The 18,167-nt window shown below is 42.3% G+C and overlaps 2 protein-coding genes across 2 annotated transcripts; both read left to right on the forward strand.

The window, feature by feature from the left end:
* Positions 1-324: 324 nt before the first annotated feature.
* LOC311297431 (uncharacterized protein) lies at positions 325-7,219 on the forward strand (the record flags this gene model as incomplete). The annotated part of the gene is made up of 12 exons (XM_084419679.1): positions 325-474; positions 745-1,473; positions 1,588-1,668; positions 1,742-1,924; positions 2,016-2,620; positions 2,732-3,053; positions 3,249-4,053; positions 4,265-4,474; positions 4,574-4,872; positions 5,208-5,294; positions 5,406-5,573; positions 5,670-7,219. 12 exons carry the CDS (start codon positions 325-327, stop codon positions 6,780-6,782), a joined length of 4,752 nt encoding a protein of 1,583 aa, XP_084275805.1. The 3' UTR covers positions 6,783-7,219.
* Positions 7,220-10,094: 2,875 nt separating this feature from the next.
* Positions 10,095-11,442, forward strand: LOC311297432 (uncharacterized protein; the record flags this gene model as incomplete). The annotated part of the gene is made up of 4 exons (XM_084419680.1): positions 10,095-10,567; positions 10,724-11,051; positions 11,154-11,313; positions 11,420-11,442. 4 exons carry the CDS (start codon positions 10,095-10,097, stop codon positions 11,440-11,442), a joined length of 984 nt encoding a protein of 327 aa, XP_084275806.1.
* Between the last annotated feature and the right edge of the window lie 6,725 nt (positions 11,443-18,167).

Here is an 18,167-nt window from a genome sequence, read left to right on the forward strand (position 1 = left end):
CACTGAGGTACTATGTATTAATATATAATACACTGAGGTACTATGTATTAATATATTATACACTGAGGTACTATGTATTAATATATTATATGTATTACAGAAATATATAATACACTGAGGTACTATGTATTAATATATTATACACTGAGGTACTATGTATTAATAAATTATACACTGAGGTACCATCTAATGCTATCTACATACAGGAGTTTTATAGTAGTTAGTTAAAACTAAACTACCCATGTTGATATGGTTAAACCATTTACTGAATAGTTACAAATTTAAAGTGAATAGTTACAATTTTATTTACTCTAGTAATAGAAGATGGCATCCAAACACAAAAAGCACAGGGCTATGAGCGAAGAGGAGTGGATGTCACGCCTGCAAAGGTTTGCTGCTGTAGGGGTCTGGCCTTCTGAGGCAGGAAACAGGCCGGCACCCCGCCAGAAAAAGTGGCATGACCTGTATCTGAAGGTAAATTTAGATAAAGTGTTATGTGTACAATAATAAAACATAAAGCTATGTCACATTCTTCACATTCTTATGATTCACTGCCAAACAATATTACAGATTGGAAAATGTCCAGTGCAGTTTAGGGGACAAATGCCTTTGTTTGGAGGGACACAGATATGTAGTTGTGGATTTCATATAGTAAAGGTATCCACAATCTTTTCCTAAAATTATGAAATGTTGGTGTTGTTGTCTCTATTATTAAATTTAATTTTCTTTTCTCTTAACCTGTAGCTGACACCAGGTCCCTCATCTGCATCATCTGTCGCTACAGCGGGTCAGACGGCAACACCTGCTCTCACGGCAACACCTGGGCAGATGGCAACACCTGCTCTCACGGCAACACCTGCTCTCACGGCAACACCTGGGCAGATGGCAACACCTGCTCTCACGGCAACACCTGCTCTCACGGCAACATCTGGGCAGATGGCAACACCTGCTCTCACGGCAACACCTGGTCTAACGGCAACATCTGGGCAGATGGCAACACCTGCTCTCACGGCAACACCTGCTCTCACGGCAACATCTGGGCAGATGGCAACACCTGCTCTCACGGCAACACCTGCTCTCACGGCAACACCTGGGCAGATGGCAACACCTGCTCTCACGGCAACACCTGGTCTAACGGCAACATCTGGGCAGATGGCAACACCTGCTCTCACGGCAACACCTGCTCTCACGGCAACATCTGGGCAGATGGCAACACCTGCTCTCACGGCAACACCTGCTCTCACGGCAACATCTGGGCAGATGGCAACACCTGCTCTCACGGCAACACCTGCTCTCACGGCAACATCTGGGCAGATGGCAACACCTGCTCTCACGGCAACACCTGCTCTCACGGCAACATCTGGGCAGATGGCAACACCTGCTCTCACGGCAACACCTGCTCTCACGGCAACATCTGGGCAGATGGCAACACCTGCTCTCACAACCCGCAAGCCAACTTTGACTATGGCATCAGTAAGTAATGAGTATTTACTGATACTGATATTTAAATTTTTAGCATATTCAAATATATGCATTTTAATTTACAAGGCTCCACTTAAGATGACTTTTTAAAAAACATTTTTTCAGTTTATAAAGCCACGGTTCGGTGGGTCCCACGGTGCCGCTTTAAAGCCAAACTTAGATTTGGGCAGGAAGCATGCAACCAAGGTATTGTAAAGAGAATGACAGTTTGAATTTGATTTTACAATCATACAATAAAATCGTGGTTATATTCTCTCAGCCCATCAGTTGCACTTCCGACTCTTCTGCCATGTCCATCACTGTCACAAGTGCCATGACAAGGAGGACACCATCGCCTGCCTGCAGTTCCAGGATGTTCATTCAGACTGTCTCTCCTCTGTCTATTCCTCCCTCTCCTGTGTCCACAACCACATCTTCGATAACATCGGTAGCTGCTAGAGCTGTGAGAAACTCTTAATTTAAGTGGTTTTCTTCACAATGACACTTCACTTCAAATAATCATCCTTCATTATTTGCCTTTTTTATTTTTAAAGGAAGTGTCAGCTGCCGCCTCCTTCACTGGTACCTCCTCTGCTCCTCTTGCCACTGCACCCTCTGGATCTGCCACTGCCACCCCTTTTTTTGTCAACTCTGCTGCTCCATCTGTGGTTGGTCGCTCAGCTCACCCCACTGCTGACATGGAGACTGCTCCTGGTTCAGAGCCTGGCTGGCTGCCTGCAAAGCTGATAGGGACCATACCACCTCAGGATCAGAAGTGGATTTCATCTGCTCTGTGGAGGAACCACCGGCTGCGCACTGACCTTAAGCTGTGGTATGATCCACCAGAGCCAGCGCTTATTTATCATCAGGCCCCCACTCCAGAGCATTTTTTTACACACCGGCTTCTCTTGTGGATGCCATACCACCTTTGGAAGGTCAGGCTGTGCTGTCCTGTGTGTGGAAAACAGCTCACAGGTTATGGAGCCCACAAGAGAGCCCGCCAGGTTTTGGATGTCGATAGGTACTACCTGATGATCACGGAGACCCTCTGGTGCAGTGCCACTGGTTGTAAGACGAGTTACATTTCCAGTAGCAAGACCATCTTGGACCAGCTGGATTTGGCACACAGAATGGAGTTCCGACTGATCCTGACACGAAGGTGAGTATACTGAAATTATTTAGCCTGTGTCACAAATGTTTGTCATTCAAACACATTAGAAATTAGCTTGTTTTAATGTTTGCCATTTTTTCACTTTGTTTCTTAATACAGATACGCTTGTGACATGCGTGTGATCCGTTTTCTGAGGGAGAGGACCTTGGGTAATAGCCCCAGCCGCTTGGTCAGGCAGGTGAGGGAAAATCACAGCGAGGAGTGGCTGAAGCGTGTTTGTCGCTACCTTGGCACATGCTCAGACTTTGTTGCCCAGCCAAGCCTGCTCCCTGTCCACGACCCTCCGAAGCCAGTGGCTATTCCTTCTCACAGGTGGATGCTGGCTGTTTATGGCCGAGACATCTTAAGCAGACTGGATCACATCAAAGCCAGCATAACTTCAACCTTTGGCAATATATTAAAAATGGATTCCACAAAAAAGGTCAATATTTTTTACTCTTACTACTGTAGAATCACACCTTACAAACAAAAGTCTAAAATACAACATTAGCATTAAAGACCTGTGAAAATTTTAATTATTGCTTTGTGTAAAAAACAGTATTATTTCAGTGTTTTACATATAAAATAAAAAGTTTATTTGGGCTTTAGGCACTCATTGTCTTTTGTGTTATCACAGATCACCAAGAAGCTATCAGGCTTTGCCAAGGGGACCGCCTTGTGGCTTACATCTGTGAGCAATGAGGTGGGCCAAATCCTCATCAGTGTCCTGACTGCTCAGGAGGGTCCTGCTCTTGACACCATGGCTGCTGATCTCATCCGCAGGTACAGCAATGCTGGTGTGGCTCCTCCTCGGCTTCTCTATGTGGATTGTGAATGTTGTCGGGAGGGCACTGGACAGACAAAACTCAAACAAAGATTTGGTGGGTGGCCAGACCTGGTTGTAAAGCTTGACATATACCACTACATGCGCCGACTGGCATCTGGGTGTACAAAGGATGCACATCCTCTGTACCCCATCTTCATGTCCAGACTGTCAAGCTGCATTTTTGAGTGGGACAGTGGAGATGTTGCCTTGCTGTGTCAAGCTAAGAGGGAACAGCTGAAAGGAGAAGGTGTTCCTGGGATCACTGAAAAATTAGTGGACCAGCAGATAACCAAGGAGGAACTGGGGTTGCACTGCAGGAGGCGGACAAGAGGGAAGCCGCAGACTATCATAATGATTGAACTGCTTCTCAATGAGCTCATGGGGGTAAAGGGCAGAGACCTTCTTGGTGTCCCTCTCTTGGACCACGAGAGGATGCAGCACATCTGGCAAACCCAGAAGAAGCACGTGAAGTGCATTCAAGATGAACCAGGTGTCCTTCTGTACACTGTAACTGGCACCACTACAAAGGGGGGCATTGTCTTGCCAAACTACAGATGTGCGAGAGGGTCCACATCACTTGAATCCTTCCACTTACATCTGAACAGGTTCATTCCAGGTCAGTAGGAATCATTTTTTATTCATCAGCAAGATGAGTACATATTTGGAGTTAAACATTTTATTATTAGTAGTAGTAGTAGTAGAAGTAGTATTGTTATTGTTATAATTATTGTTATTATCCTGGGAACACTGACACAGTTAATGTCTGTCAATGAACCAAATACAACAAGTTAACCTAACAATATTGCTCATATTTGTACTGTCTTAAGGAACCAGTGCCAACAGCCTGAATTTCCAGCTGTACCTCCTGGAAGGCCTTAACAGATGGAATCAGGACCGTGAAGCTGCATCCCTGGCAGTCAAGCCTCCATCACTGCTCAGCTACTCAGGCGACCTTGTTCAATGTGTTAACAACTACAGTGTCAAGGTGCTTGGAAGGAAACTTGTCCCCTCTTTTCAGCCACCTGCGGTTTACACTGGTTAGTTTAAGCTTTCCATCATGAGGCTATTTTCTATAAAATAGAATTACCTTTTTATGAATTTTATGAAAAGTAAATTTTCCTTCTTGTCTGTCTCAGGGGAGCTAATAGGTATAGATTACCTATACCGCCAGACAGGGAGGGCCTTGCAGGATGTCCAACCTGACTCAGAGGAGACTGAGCAGATGCTGGAAGATGTAGGCACAGAGGAAGAGTTGGAAGATGAGGGCTTTGAAGATGCTGGTTTGGACCCAACCGTTGGGCTACTGGACCCATCCTCTGGTCCATCACCTGCCACCACCAGCTCAGCCGTCATTCCAACTCCCACCTCTCTCCAGGCTACTTCTGGACCTACTGGACCTTCAGGGCCTGCATCTGTTGCACTTGAGCAACGAGTGGTAATTATGCCTGTCACATTTTGTTTTTATCATACCGTGTACTGATAATTTAGACTTTTATTGTATTGTGATATTTATTATTATTGATGTGTAATAATAATAATAATAATAATAATAATCATTATTGTATAATAATAATTAGAAAATGTATTTGTATATCACTTTTACAAAACTTTTTCAAATCACAAAAAAATACACAATGCAATCATGAAATAGACAGAGATGTAAGACAATGAATAGAAATCTGAAGAATACATAAATGAATAAAAGCATAATGCTCTAATTAAAATCCATTTTATAATAATGTGTTTTTAAAAGAGTATTACATTTTGCAGATTGTGCATGCTTGTACCGGCTCTGCTGCTGCTAGTCCCTCCTCTTCACTGCCATCACCCGTCACCCCTGCAGCCCCACAACAACTGGCAAGTGTTTTGAGACATGTTGTATCAGTGGCGTTATTGTCTTGCTTGTAATTGTATTATTTTGATACTTATTTGATTATTATTATTTATTTTTATTATTACATTTAACAGGTTTCAAATGAGGACACCACTGCACCCTTTGGCCCAACAGCTGTCCCCACCAGCTTAGCCTCTGCTCCTCCGTACCTTCCCATCGTCCCAGCCTCTCTTCCCACTACTACAACTACAAGTCCCTCTGGGACACCTGCCATGACTCCAGCAGCACCACAGCAAGAGCTGGTAGGTCTTTTGTGACATGTAAAAAGTGTGTAAGATGTGTTATTTTTCTGCCTGTGATGTTGTTATTTTATTTGTATATATTCATATATTTACCAGGCTGTTGATGAGCGCAGTATCCCAGGGATGGACAGAGTGGACAGCCTGGCAGAGTACTTGGTGGGACTGAGGAATGAAACTGGACAAACACTTAACTCCCAGCAGGCCAGTACCATCATAGCTCTGTGGCAGAACCTTCTACCATATGACCAGCAGCGTGTGACGTACTCTGCACGCTACCAGCCGCGCCTGGCAACCGGACGCTTCAGGTGCTCTAAAAAGAAACCTGAATTTACGCCAGGTGTGGAGAGCATGACACGTTGCGTCCTAGGATCGACAGGTTCCCCTGCCCAGTGGCCAGACTGCTGTCGTCTGGTAGAGTGCATTTTTGTAAAACTCTGTGACATCCATAAAAGTCCAAAAAAACAGGGTAAATATGCACTGACTAGATGGACTCTAATTCTCAGAGACTACAGCAAGATCAGACAGCTGGTCCTGGGTAATGGTGCAGTCATGCAGAGCTCTACTCTGCAGTTGTTTGATGTTAATCAAACAACTCTCATTCAGTGGCACAACAAGCGACTGAAGAGGCAGGAATGTAATATTCTGCTGCAAGGGGTCAACTTGCCTGCCTACATTCCTGTTGCTCCCGTACCTCTCCCACCAGTGCAGGTACGCCCCACTGCTGCACCACCACAGCCTGGCCCTCAACATCAGTACCACTTGCCTCAAAGTACAGCAGGACAAGCAGTGGTCAAGAGGAAGTCTGCAGCTCCGGCCCAACGCACAGATTCTCTGCAGTCTGTCTGCCCAAGGTTGCCAGCTCAGAGGCAATTGTTCCCTCAGCAGACATCTCCACCTACCCCTGCCCCTTTGACTACTGTCTCCGGCCCCAGCCCTGCCAGTGACCCTCTTGTGTATGTGTTTTCAACCCCACAAGCCTATGCATCTAAACGGATTACTCCTGCTGGCCCCCTTTCCTCACCACCACCTGCCCGGAGGACTTACAATCGTAAAGTTGATAAAAATAAATGCAGTCAGTGCCAACAGCCCCGCAACAAAGAAAGTGGCCACAGCCAGTATTATGGGTACATATACTGTCCCCAAAATGCTGGTATTACACTTGACCAGTGGATGGAGGAGATGCGGAGGAAGAGGGCAGATAAGAAATAAACTGTTCAATATTAATCCCACATAACATGTCTGGCATTTCAAAAATAATTAACATAACAGAAATAACATACTGTATATTACAGTTTTGTGAGCCATGTAAGGAGTGTTGATTTTGTCTTTTGTATATTTTTTACCAGTTGACCAGAATCTTCTACCTTTAGTACTTTTTTATTTGGTTTATTTATTTATTTATTTTATATTTGTGTTTTATATTTAATATTTAATTATTCAATTCATTTGTATCTGTGCCATGCTTACTGTGTGTATATTTTGTAATAAATTGTTAATATATTTAAACAGCAAGGCCTTTATTTATTGCCAACATTCACTCAGAGAAGACAATTACATTGTGGCAGTACTTTCAATTCTCATTTCTTTCATGTTTAAATTAGATTGTATTAATGAATTGGGTGTTTTTTTTCTGAAGCAAATATGTAACATACATACATACATACAAACAACACATATGAATATAGTAATAACTTTTTATACATTTAAGTTGAAACATATGGTAATATTTCAGTTAGGGTTTTTGGTTAGAGATATTTCTATCTTTGTGTGTTTACTGCAATCATAATTTATCATCAGACATTTTGTCGTCTTTTATAAATCATTCTGTGAGCCTAAGTCAAAACATTATTATAATAATAATAATAATTATTATTATTATTATTATAGACCTATATATATAATATGTATAGTACGTTTCAAGGAACTCCATATTCATATAGGTAATAAATATAAACATGTATCCATACAATGAGAAAAACATTAATAAAATTAACATATGAAACATTTTAAATTCCAGTGAAATATCACTCGCTATCATAATATTATATCACAAAGGCATTGACCTTGGGTTCACAATCACCGTAGAACGAATCAGATTGACAGATCATTCTTGGCCAATGACGATACCACAATAATGTAAAGAAAGACCAATCGCGAATCAGCATTCATACTTTGGCGCGCAGTAAGCATCAGCATGTGAAGTGAATGCAGTGTCGAACCGGTCGAACCAGACAACGGATTTGTAGTAACTATTGTCTTTTTATTTTAATTTCAAAATATCTTCATTCAGGTTAGTTGGCCTGTTTTTTTGTTTGTGTAATCGTTAAAATGAATAAAACATCAGTTTCAAATAAAATGAAGCCATCCCTACAAGGCCATATTCTTCAATCTGGAAAATGGAAGAGAAAATAATTACATGTTAAAGAGAAAAAATATAAGAAGATAAATTATAGTGGTTAGTACAAATTGATTTGTCAATTTGTGATTTTTAGCAGCATTTCTAGAGATTAAATTTGTAGAACAAAATTAAATATATTCAGAGCAGTGTGAAATTATAGAGTGTAATTATTATGTAGTTATTGTCAATTTTATTGTCTCTTTTTTAATACCTTTTATTCATGTTTTTTCCTCATAAGTTAAAGATGGAAAATTAAAGGAAAAAAAAAACCTGTAGAATTATAAAGTATTAAAAAAATATAAAACGTCAAGTAGCCTATTAGCTTTGCAAATTAGCTTTTTTAAAGAAAAAGATAGCAATAAAGTAATATATGTTAATTATAGATTTATTTAAAAATATACAAAATGTCTGTTTGAGTATGATTTGTTCATGAAGTGTTTATTTTCAGGAGGTTTTTATAGTTTTTTACATTGCAGACATGTCAAAGCCAAAATCACACAAGGGCTTGGGGGATGAGGAGTGGATGTCTCGCCTGCGGCGGTTTGCCAACACAGGGGTATGGCCCTCTGAAGCTGGCAACAGACCTGCTCCTCGCCAAAAGAAGTGGTATGAGCTATTTCAGAGGGTACGTATTGGCAAATGTTAATGGGACAACATGCATAAAATCAGTGCAATGTACATACAATACTGCTTATCAGCTGACAATGTTTTTGCTGTAACAGATAGATAAATGCCCAAGGCAGGTCCGTGGGCAAGCATCTCTTTTTGGTGGACCTCAGAGTTGTCTTTGTGGTTTCCATCCTCCAAAGGTGTGTACAAAAGGCTTTCAAACATATAAAAAGGTAGGCTATTATTTCTTCAATAATGATCTGTCTTTTCTTTTGATCTTATTAGGTGACAAGCAATCAACCTGCTCCCACATCTGGCCCTGTCCCTACCTCAACCTCTGTAAAGTCTCCCAGACGACCTCCGTTTAACATATCAGTGGTAATACCAAACCCCTTGTGTGGGTGGATTGTCTGTGTATTGCATGTTTAATGTTTGATGGAGTGAGGCAGGTAAGAAGTGAATCAGACTTACACATGATTTATTTATAGATGTATGTAGTATTTATTATGCTTATACCACACAATAACAATAAAGTTACATTTAACCTAATTAATTTATTATATTTGTAACTCCCAATTTTAGTTTGAAAACTACGGTTTGGAGGGTCTTAGCACAAGAGCCAAACCTAACCTAAACATTCCAAGAAGGATTCATTTATTTACAAAATTATTATATATATATATATTTTTTTTTATGTCTGATTGGGTATACTATGTTAATATGCATTATGTGTCCTTACAGACCTCATCTGCTTCATCAGTTCCATTATCACACAGTGACAGCCCTGCTGCTATAACCACTGTGACAACCAGCACTTCTCCTTCCACTTCTGTGAGAACAAGTCCTTCTTTGTCTCCTATGAGAACCAGTCCGTCTCCATCTTCTGTCAGAGCCAGTGCATCTCCATCTCCATCCTTGATAAGCACCCCTTATGCATCTGTAAATCACTTCTTTCTTATAGATGGCATATATATGTGTGGAAGTTGCATATTAAAGCAATAAGCCCCTTGAAGCCGTGTTTTACAGTGGATTTAGAACAGCTAAGGGTCGCGGAGCCGAGTGCCTAAAACCCCCTTAGCTGTTCTTAATCCATTGTAAAATACGGCTTCAAGGGGCTTATTGCTTTTATAAAACGGTTACTCCATAAAAATATTCATATTAATATTTATTTTATTCATAAAATAAACACCAGCAACAAAAAATATATATATAACGTTATAACACATTTATTCCTCCGCCAAGCAATGTAGTTCCAAAGAGCAACACATGCAGCAACAAAACATCAGAAACGGCAGTTGCGCAGTAACACTAATGTAATGCGGTCACAGCTGTATGTTGAGTAATTTACAATGGCTTCGAACGCGGCTCAACCAATCAGAATCAAGGACTGGAACTACCCGTTTTATAATGAATGTTTTATGGCATATTAACAGAAACAAACATAAATCACAAAAAAAAAGTTAAACCTGAAGTGTCTTTAGGGTGATCCTGTTGCTTCTGGTAGTCATACTTTTATGGCTGTTCCTGCACCATCTTCATCTCCTGCTGATTCTTCCATTCCTGCACTGCCAGCTGAGATGAGGAAGACAATCCCCTCACAAGATCAGAGGTGGATAGTATCTACACTTTTTCAAGCTGGCAGACTTAGACCAGACTTGAAGCTCTGGTATGAGCCTCCAGTCCCCTCCCTTATCTACCACCAGGCTCCATCTCCAGACCGTTTCTTCACACACAGGCTGCTGGTGTGGATGCCCTACCACCAATGGAAGGTTAGGCTGCTATGTCCTGTCTGTGGGAAGCAATTAACTGGTTACGGCATCCACAAAAGAGCTCGCAAGGTCCTCGACATTGACCGATATTACCTCATGGTGACAGAGACTCTCAGGTGTACTGTCTGTCGAACCAATTACTTATCAACCAGCCAGACTGTCCTGGACCAACTGGACTTGCCACACAGAAGACTCTTTCGCCTCATCTTGACATACAAGTAAGAATTTAAATACATCACACAAAATCATATTTTACTCCATCCATACTAATTGTTCTTTATAAAGAACAGCTAATGATAGAAAACAATGTTCCATGTAAAACATATATACTGATGTGGTTTTATATAGATAGATAATTCTTTTTGTATTTAAAGATATGCGTGTGACATTCGTGTCATACGTCTGCTGAGGGAGAGGACACTTGGCAATAGCCCTGCCCGACTGGCTAAACAACTAAAGGAGAACCATGGGGAGGAGTGGCTCGACAGATTGGCACACTACATGGGGGAATGTGCAGCCTTTGCTGACTGCCCCAGCTCCTTGCCAGTTGTTTTCCAGGAGCCACCAGAACCTTTTGAAGTCCCTACCAGCAAATGGCTACTGACTGTTTATGGGAAGGACATTGTCAGCCGACTGGATCACATTAAGTCCAGCATCACTTCAACTTTTGGGTCCATTTTAAAAATGGACTCAACAAAAAAGGTAGAATTTAATAGACTTTATGCTTTTGTATTGCATTGATATTGTATGTGCCACACAATGTGTTATTAATGTTCTGTATCTACATATTGTTTTTGATTTCAGATCACAAAGAAGCTGGCAGGAACAGCCAAGGGGACAGCACAATGGCTATCCTCTGTTGGCAATGAGACAGGCCAGATCCTCATCAGTGTTCTGACTGCCCAGGATGGACCTGGTCTGGACTCAATGGTCTCAGGCCTTATCAGCAGGTACCAGCAGGCAGGTGTGGATCCTCCAGTGCTCCTGTATGTGGACACGGGATGCTGTATTGAGGAAGGACAGAGCAAGCTTCAGACCCGATTTGGAGAATGGCCTACACTTAACATCAGGCTGGACATATGGCACTTTATGAGACGGCTGGCAACAGGGTGCACTACGGATGCCCATCCCCTCTACCCAACATTCATGGCAAGGCTATCTGAATGCATATTTGAGTGGGACCCACATGACATTGCTCTTTTACGTCAGGCGAAGAGAGAGCAACTGGAAGATGAAGGGCTGCTTTTCATCAGCGGGCACTTATTGAACAGGCGGATAACAAAGAAAGAGTTGTCCCTCTACTGCCGCCGAAGGACTCGTGGAGTAGAGACTACTATCCGCCTAATTGAGCACCTTCTGAATGAATTAAAAGGGGAAAAAGGGAAAGATCTTCGAGGTGTCCCTCTGCTGGACATTGTGCGGATTGAGCACATCTGGCGTGTTCAAAAGACACATGTGAAGTGCATCCAGGATGTGCCAGGTGTGTTGCTCTACACAGAGATGGGCACCACCACTACCAAGGGAGGCATAGTGCTCACCAAATACAGATGTGCTAGGGGCTCGACCTCCCTTGAATCTTTCCACCTCCACCTGAACAGGTTCATTCCAGGTTTGTGGCATATTAGCATTTTACTCTAATCAGCATTTAGATATTTTAGAATGTTATAATTTTTTCCATAACATTACACATTCTGAAAAGAAAACTTTAAAACGAGACTATGCTATTTGCAAGTATTCAGTCTGCACTTAATGATATGTTTCCTTGTAAAATCTCATTTTTAATGGCCTCATTTTCCATAGGATCCAGCGCAAACACCTTGAATTTTCAGCTGTATCTCCTGGAAGGCCTGAACAGATGGAACCAGGACCGAGCAGCAGCATCTGTGGTCACCAAGCCCTCCTCTCTCCTCACCTATGCAGGCGATGTAGTGCACTGTTTGAACACCAATAGTTTGAAGGTGATTGGTAGGAAATATGTTCCTACCTTCCAACCCCCTGCTAAGTACACAGGTAAGTCTCATTGTAGAGCACACGCCTTTAATGACCACTTATCATAATAAGTTCTGCATTCTGCTTTCTTTAGGAGAGCTTATTGGAGTGGACTACCTGCTCAGTCAGACAGGACAACCACTTCAAAGAGTGAACCCAGATGCAGAGGAGACAGACCAGCTGCTGGAAGATGTTAATGTGGAAGAGTTGGAAGATGAAGGATTTGAAGAGGACTTACCTGATGACCCTACCATGACATTATTTTATGAAGACCTCACTACCACTGGTGACAGGGATGCAGCTTCTTCTTCCTCCGCCCCACCAGCCGCTGCTGCATCCTCCGTCCCGCCAGCCGCTGCATCCTTCGTCCCGCCAGTCGCTGCTGCATCCTCCGCCCCGCCAGCCGCTGCATCCTTCGTCCCGCCAGCCGCTGCATCCTCCGCCCCGCCAGCCGCTGCATCCTCCGCCCCGCCAGCCGCTGCATCCTTCGTCCCGCCAGTCGCTGCTGCATCCTCCGCCCCGCCAGCCGCTGCATCCTCCGTCCCGCCAGTCGCTGCTGCATCCTCCGCCCCGCCAGCCGCTGCATCCTTCGTCCCGCCAGTCGCTGCTGCATCCTCCGTCCCGCCAGTCGCTGCTGCATTCTCCGTCCCGCCAGTCGCTGCTGCATTCTCCGTCCCGCCAGTCGCTGCTGCATCCTCCGCCCCGCCAGTCGCTGCTGCATCCTCCGCCCCGCCAGTCGCTGCTGCATTCTCCGTCCCGCCAGTCGCTGCTGCATCCTCCGTCCCGCCAGTCGCTGCTGCATCCTCCGTCCCGCCAGTCGCTGCTGCATCCTCCGTCCCGCCAGTCGCTGCTGCATTCTCCGTCCCGCCAGTCGCTGCTGCATTCTCCGTCCCGCCAGTCGCTGCTGCATCCTCCGTCCCGCCAGTCGCTGCTGCATCCTCCGTCCCGCCAGTCGCTGCTGCATTCTCCGTCCCGCCAGTCGCTGCTGCATCCTCCGTCCCGCCAGCCGCTGCTGCATCCTCCGCCCTGCCAGCCGCTGCTGCATCCTCCGCCCCGCCAGCCGCTGCATTCTCCGCCCCGCCAGCCGCTGCTGCATCCTCCGTCCCGCCAGCCGCTGCATCCTCCGCCCCGCCAGCCGCTGCATTCTCCGCCCCGCCAGCCGCTGCATTCTCCGCCCCGCCAGCCGCTGCATTCTCCGCCCCGCCAGCCGCTGCTGCATCCTCCGTCCCGCCAGCCGCTGCATCCTCCGCCCCGCCAGCCGCTGCATTCTCCGCCCCGCCAGCCGCTGCATTCTCCGCCCCGCCAGCCGCTGCTGCATCCTCCGTCCTGACTGCCTCTTCAACCTCTGATGTATCCACGGGTCAGCCTGATGTCAGTGCTCCAGATTCCCCTACTCAAGTGTCTGATTTGGTATGTAAAATTTAATTATTTAAAAATTATTTTTATGTAAAGTTATCATTTTAGCTTTTGGTTATATTTGAAATCATACCATATTATTTTTCTTTATGCCATTGTCTCAGGCTGTGGATGACAAAAATGTGCCAGGGATGGATCGGGTGGATAGCCTGGCAGATTATCTAGTGCAGCTACGGGATAAGACTGGACTAACTATCTGCAATCAGCAGGTGTGTCATTTTTACAGAAATAATGGAATAAAAGAAAAAATATCAGTAACAATTTACAATAAGTCTCATTTGTTAGCATAAGCTAATGTATTAACATGAACTAACAAAGAGCAATACATTTGTTACAGTATTTATCAATCTCATTGTTTGTTCGTGTTAGTTCACAGTGCATAAACTAATGTTAACAAACATAACTTTTGATTTTAATAATGTATTAGTAAATGTTGAAATTAATGTTAAGAATAATAAATACTGTATGGAGCATTGCTGTAATGCTATAACAGGATATTGATCATTCTTAGTTCGTGTTAAGTAAAGTAGTTAACTAATGTTAACTAATGAAACCTTATTGTAAAGTTATACTAAAATATCTTTATTCAATTCATTATTTTCTTTTATTTACAATAGTGTGTTTGGTCTGTTGAACAATATTGCATGTAACTCTATGTTTGTCTTGTGTCATTTTCAGGTCAATGATATTGTGGCACTTTGGCATAAACTGCTTGATTATGACAAAGAGCAGGTGGTGTTTGCTTCTAGACAGCAGGACACCAGGTTAACCACAGGAAGATTTAAAAAGAAGGCAGTTTTTACTCCTGGGGTGGACAGTCTAAAGCACTGTGTTCTAGGCTCCACGGCTTCACCCGCTCTGTGGCCAGACTGTTGCCGGCTTGTTGAGGCCATTTTTATCAGACTGTGCAGAATCCACAGAAGTCCCAGGAGGAAGGGGAAGAGCTCATCTACTAGGTGGACTCTGATCTTACGTGACTATGGCACGATCAGGCAACTGCTCCTCAATAATGGGCCTATTATGCAGAACACAAATCTCCAGCTGGTGGAGGTTAATCAGGCCACTCTGGTCCAGTGGCACAATGAAAAAATAAGAAGGCAAGACCTGAGTGTTTTGTTGCAGGGCATCAATCTTCCTGCTCCTCTACCTGTTGCCGCTGAGCCTCTCCCACCTGCCAGCGTTCGGCCTGCTTCACTAAAGAAGCCTATCACCTCCATGCAGCCTGAAAAAACAGCTGAGGTGGTTAGAACAAAATTACCATCCCAGAGGCTGCTGCTTCCTATGCCTCAAGGCCTTATGGGACCAGTCCAGGTTCCTACAACTGGGCTCAGCTCTTCTGCTACCTGTGTGTCTCAATCAAACCCTGCTTTCACTGTGTATGTTGTCCCTACGCCCACAGCAAACCCTTTTTTAACTCCCCAGGCCAGCAGTGCTCCTCCACCCTCTGCAACTCTCCATACACGTCAGCCACGTGCGTACAATAGGAGAGTTGAGGCAAACACCTGCAAGAAATGTGGCCAGTTCAGAATAGCAGCAACTGGTCATAGCCAATACAAAGGCACCATTTACTGCCCAAACACTGAGACTTTAAGCAAGGAACAGTGGCTTGACCAGATAAAAAAAAAAAAAGTGATCTTGAGCATGATAGATATATAGTTCTATAGATTGATATAATTGTTCATTATAATTTAATGTTTTGTGTGTGGTTCATTGATATAATTGTTCATTATAATTTAATGTTTTGTGTGTGGTTCATTGATATAATTGTTCATTATAATTTAATGTTTTGTGTGTGGTTCATTGATATAATTGTTCATTATAATTAAAGTTTTGTGTGTGGTTCACTACCTGTTTGTTTTTTTGGTTAAAATAAAAATCTTTATATATATAAGTGCTTATTAATTTACAATTTACTTGATTTATCTTGACCTCTGATTTATCCATAATGTCAGCGTGATGTCAATGCTCCGTTTATTAATTTACTCAAAAAATAAATATAGTTCAGTTAGAAAAGAGAGTAATTTAAAAAAGATTTATTATATTCAATGGTGAAATGATAAAATAAATAATACATTTCAATAAACCACATATTCATATAATAAATACATTTTAACATGTATCCATACAATGAGAAATACGTTTTTTATAAAATAAGTGTTAAGGCATAAAAGCACATGAAATTTATTCATATGTGTTCATTCATTAAGAAAAGATTAGAAAAGATATTGGGTGATTTCAACCTTGTCCGAGGTGGGACTCGAACCGACGTCGTTCACGTCAGTGATTTTACCCATGAAATATATAAAAAGGCAATTTTCTATAAAATATGAATACCAATCTACCAAGAATCACACAGCAGTGTGAAGGGTCGGTTTACCTTTTCCCTTTCCTTTAATTTTTTTCTTCAATTTTTCTCATTTTTCCTTCTCTTTTCCCTCTTTTTCCTTCTTCCCCTTCTTCCCCTTCTTTTTCCTTCTCCCCCTCCTCAAACAGACTATTGTTCCCCAGCTTGTGGTCTAGTGGTAGAACATATGCCTGGCGTGTCAGAGGTTCTGAGTTCGAATCCGCACTCATATTGTTTTTTTTTTTTTTTGTCAAATCAGATTATGTTTATCAGTGGTTGTATATCAGGCAGAGACATGTGTGTGTGTGTATTTTGTTTTGTAATTTCACTGGAACGAAAAGAGAGTCTCCACAACGGATTGAAGCACGCGTCCGAGTGAAGACTGCGCGAGCCTAAAACAAACACAGTATCCGCGTCTGACTCGCGGGAATCCACGGCGCAAACCTGTGAGGGGCTGTGTTTTCTCGTTTATATTCCTTTTAGCATTTTAGCATTTATATTCCTTATAATAAAAATGAAAGACCTATGTTACAGACATATGAAAGACAACATTTCGTTGATTAGTTTTGGATAGATTATACATTTTTACTGTAAAATATCTGCCACCTCAAATAAGCTTTTATTTGCCAATTTTTTTGTCAAAAATAATCAAATAATCAATCAAATCCTTAACTTTGAAATATGTATGATAAAATGTATACTTTAGTTTGTACAAAGAAAGATTACACTTGAATTGTTGTTTATTTAAATATTTACAAGGTAGATGTAAACAAACTATTAAAAGGTAAATATAAGCCTTTTCTTTAAATAATTTTTATTGTGTTTTATTAGTGACAAATTTGGGGAGAGGATAAATATTCCAAAACTGAAAATACAGTATGAGAATTAACTGCACAATTACATGTTTTCCTTGGCTATTATAGGCCAAATTGCAAGCACAATATGTGGAAAAATAAAAAAGAATTGAGATGCTTCCAACTGTTCCTCTTGCATTCTTGTGGCTCAGTGACTCACCTGAATGAATGGCTCATTAAGTATGCGGTCCTCAGGTGTGAACCACTACATATGCATGATCTGTGACGCCCACTCCGCATATGGCCTTTCCAAACAGAAAGTGCTTTGCAAAATTCAAATCAATGTATTGTGTTATGTGAAGGATTAGGCAGGGTGATTTTCACATAATTTTGAAGAAAAAACACTAGGCGATGACATCCATTAGACAAAAGTCTTATTGGCACATATTTAGTGTGTGTTTTGTGGTCTTATTTCAGAAACTTTAGTTTTTAGTTTTTTCAATAACCACGCATAAACATTATTCTCTCAAAAATGCAGACATGTACATTCTTGTTGCTCACATATTATGGTAGCCCTGTTTGTGCTAAATAGTGTGTAATTTTGTTTTGCCATTACTATGTTTATAAGCAACTGAAAAAAGCACAAATGTCAGGGCATGTCAGAACATCTCAAGGACCCCAAAAACACCTCAGACCCCAGAGGGTTAAGCATACAGGGCAACCACCCAGGACAGCATTACAATAATCTAGCCTTGAGTAATTGACTAATTGTTCTGCATTTGTCAATGAGAGCATACGGCGTAATTTAGATATATTTTTAAGATGGAAAATGCAGTTTTACAGATACTAGACACGTGACTTTCAAATGAAAGATTGGTATCAAAGATTACACCCAGGTTCCTAACCGACGACGAAGACTTAACAGAGCAGCCATCAAGTGTTAGACAGTATTCTAGATTATTACGTGAGGAAGTTTTTTGTCCAATAATTAGAATCTCTGTTTTTTGAGAATTTAGTAGTAAGAAATTGCTAGTCATCCAATTTTTTATATCCGCTATGCATTCCGTTAATTTTGTGAATTGGTAAGTTTCGTCGGGGCGTGAAGATATATAGAGATGAGTATCATCAGCATAACAGTGAAAACTAATGCCAGGCTTCCTAATAATATCTCCTAATGGTAGCATGTACAGAGTGAACAGCAGCGGTCCTAGTACTGAGCCTTGTGGTACACCATACTGAACTTGTGATCAATGAGACATCTCTTCATTTACTGCT

Source organism: Rutilus rutilus, assembly GCF_951802725.1.
Source record: "Rutilus rutilus genome assembly, chromosome: 9".
Taxonomy (NCBI): Eukaryota; Metazoa; Chordata; class Actinopteri; order Cypriniformes; family Leuciscidae; genus Rutilus; species Rutilus rutilus.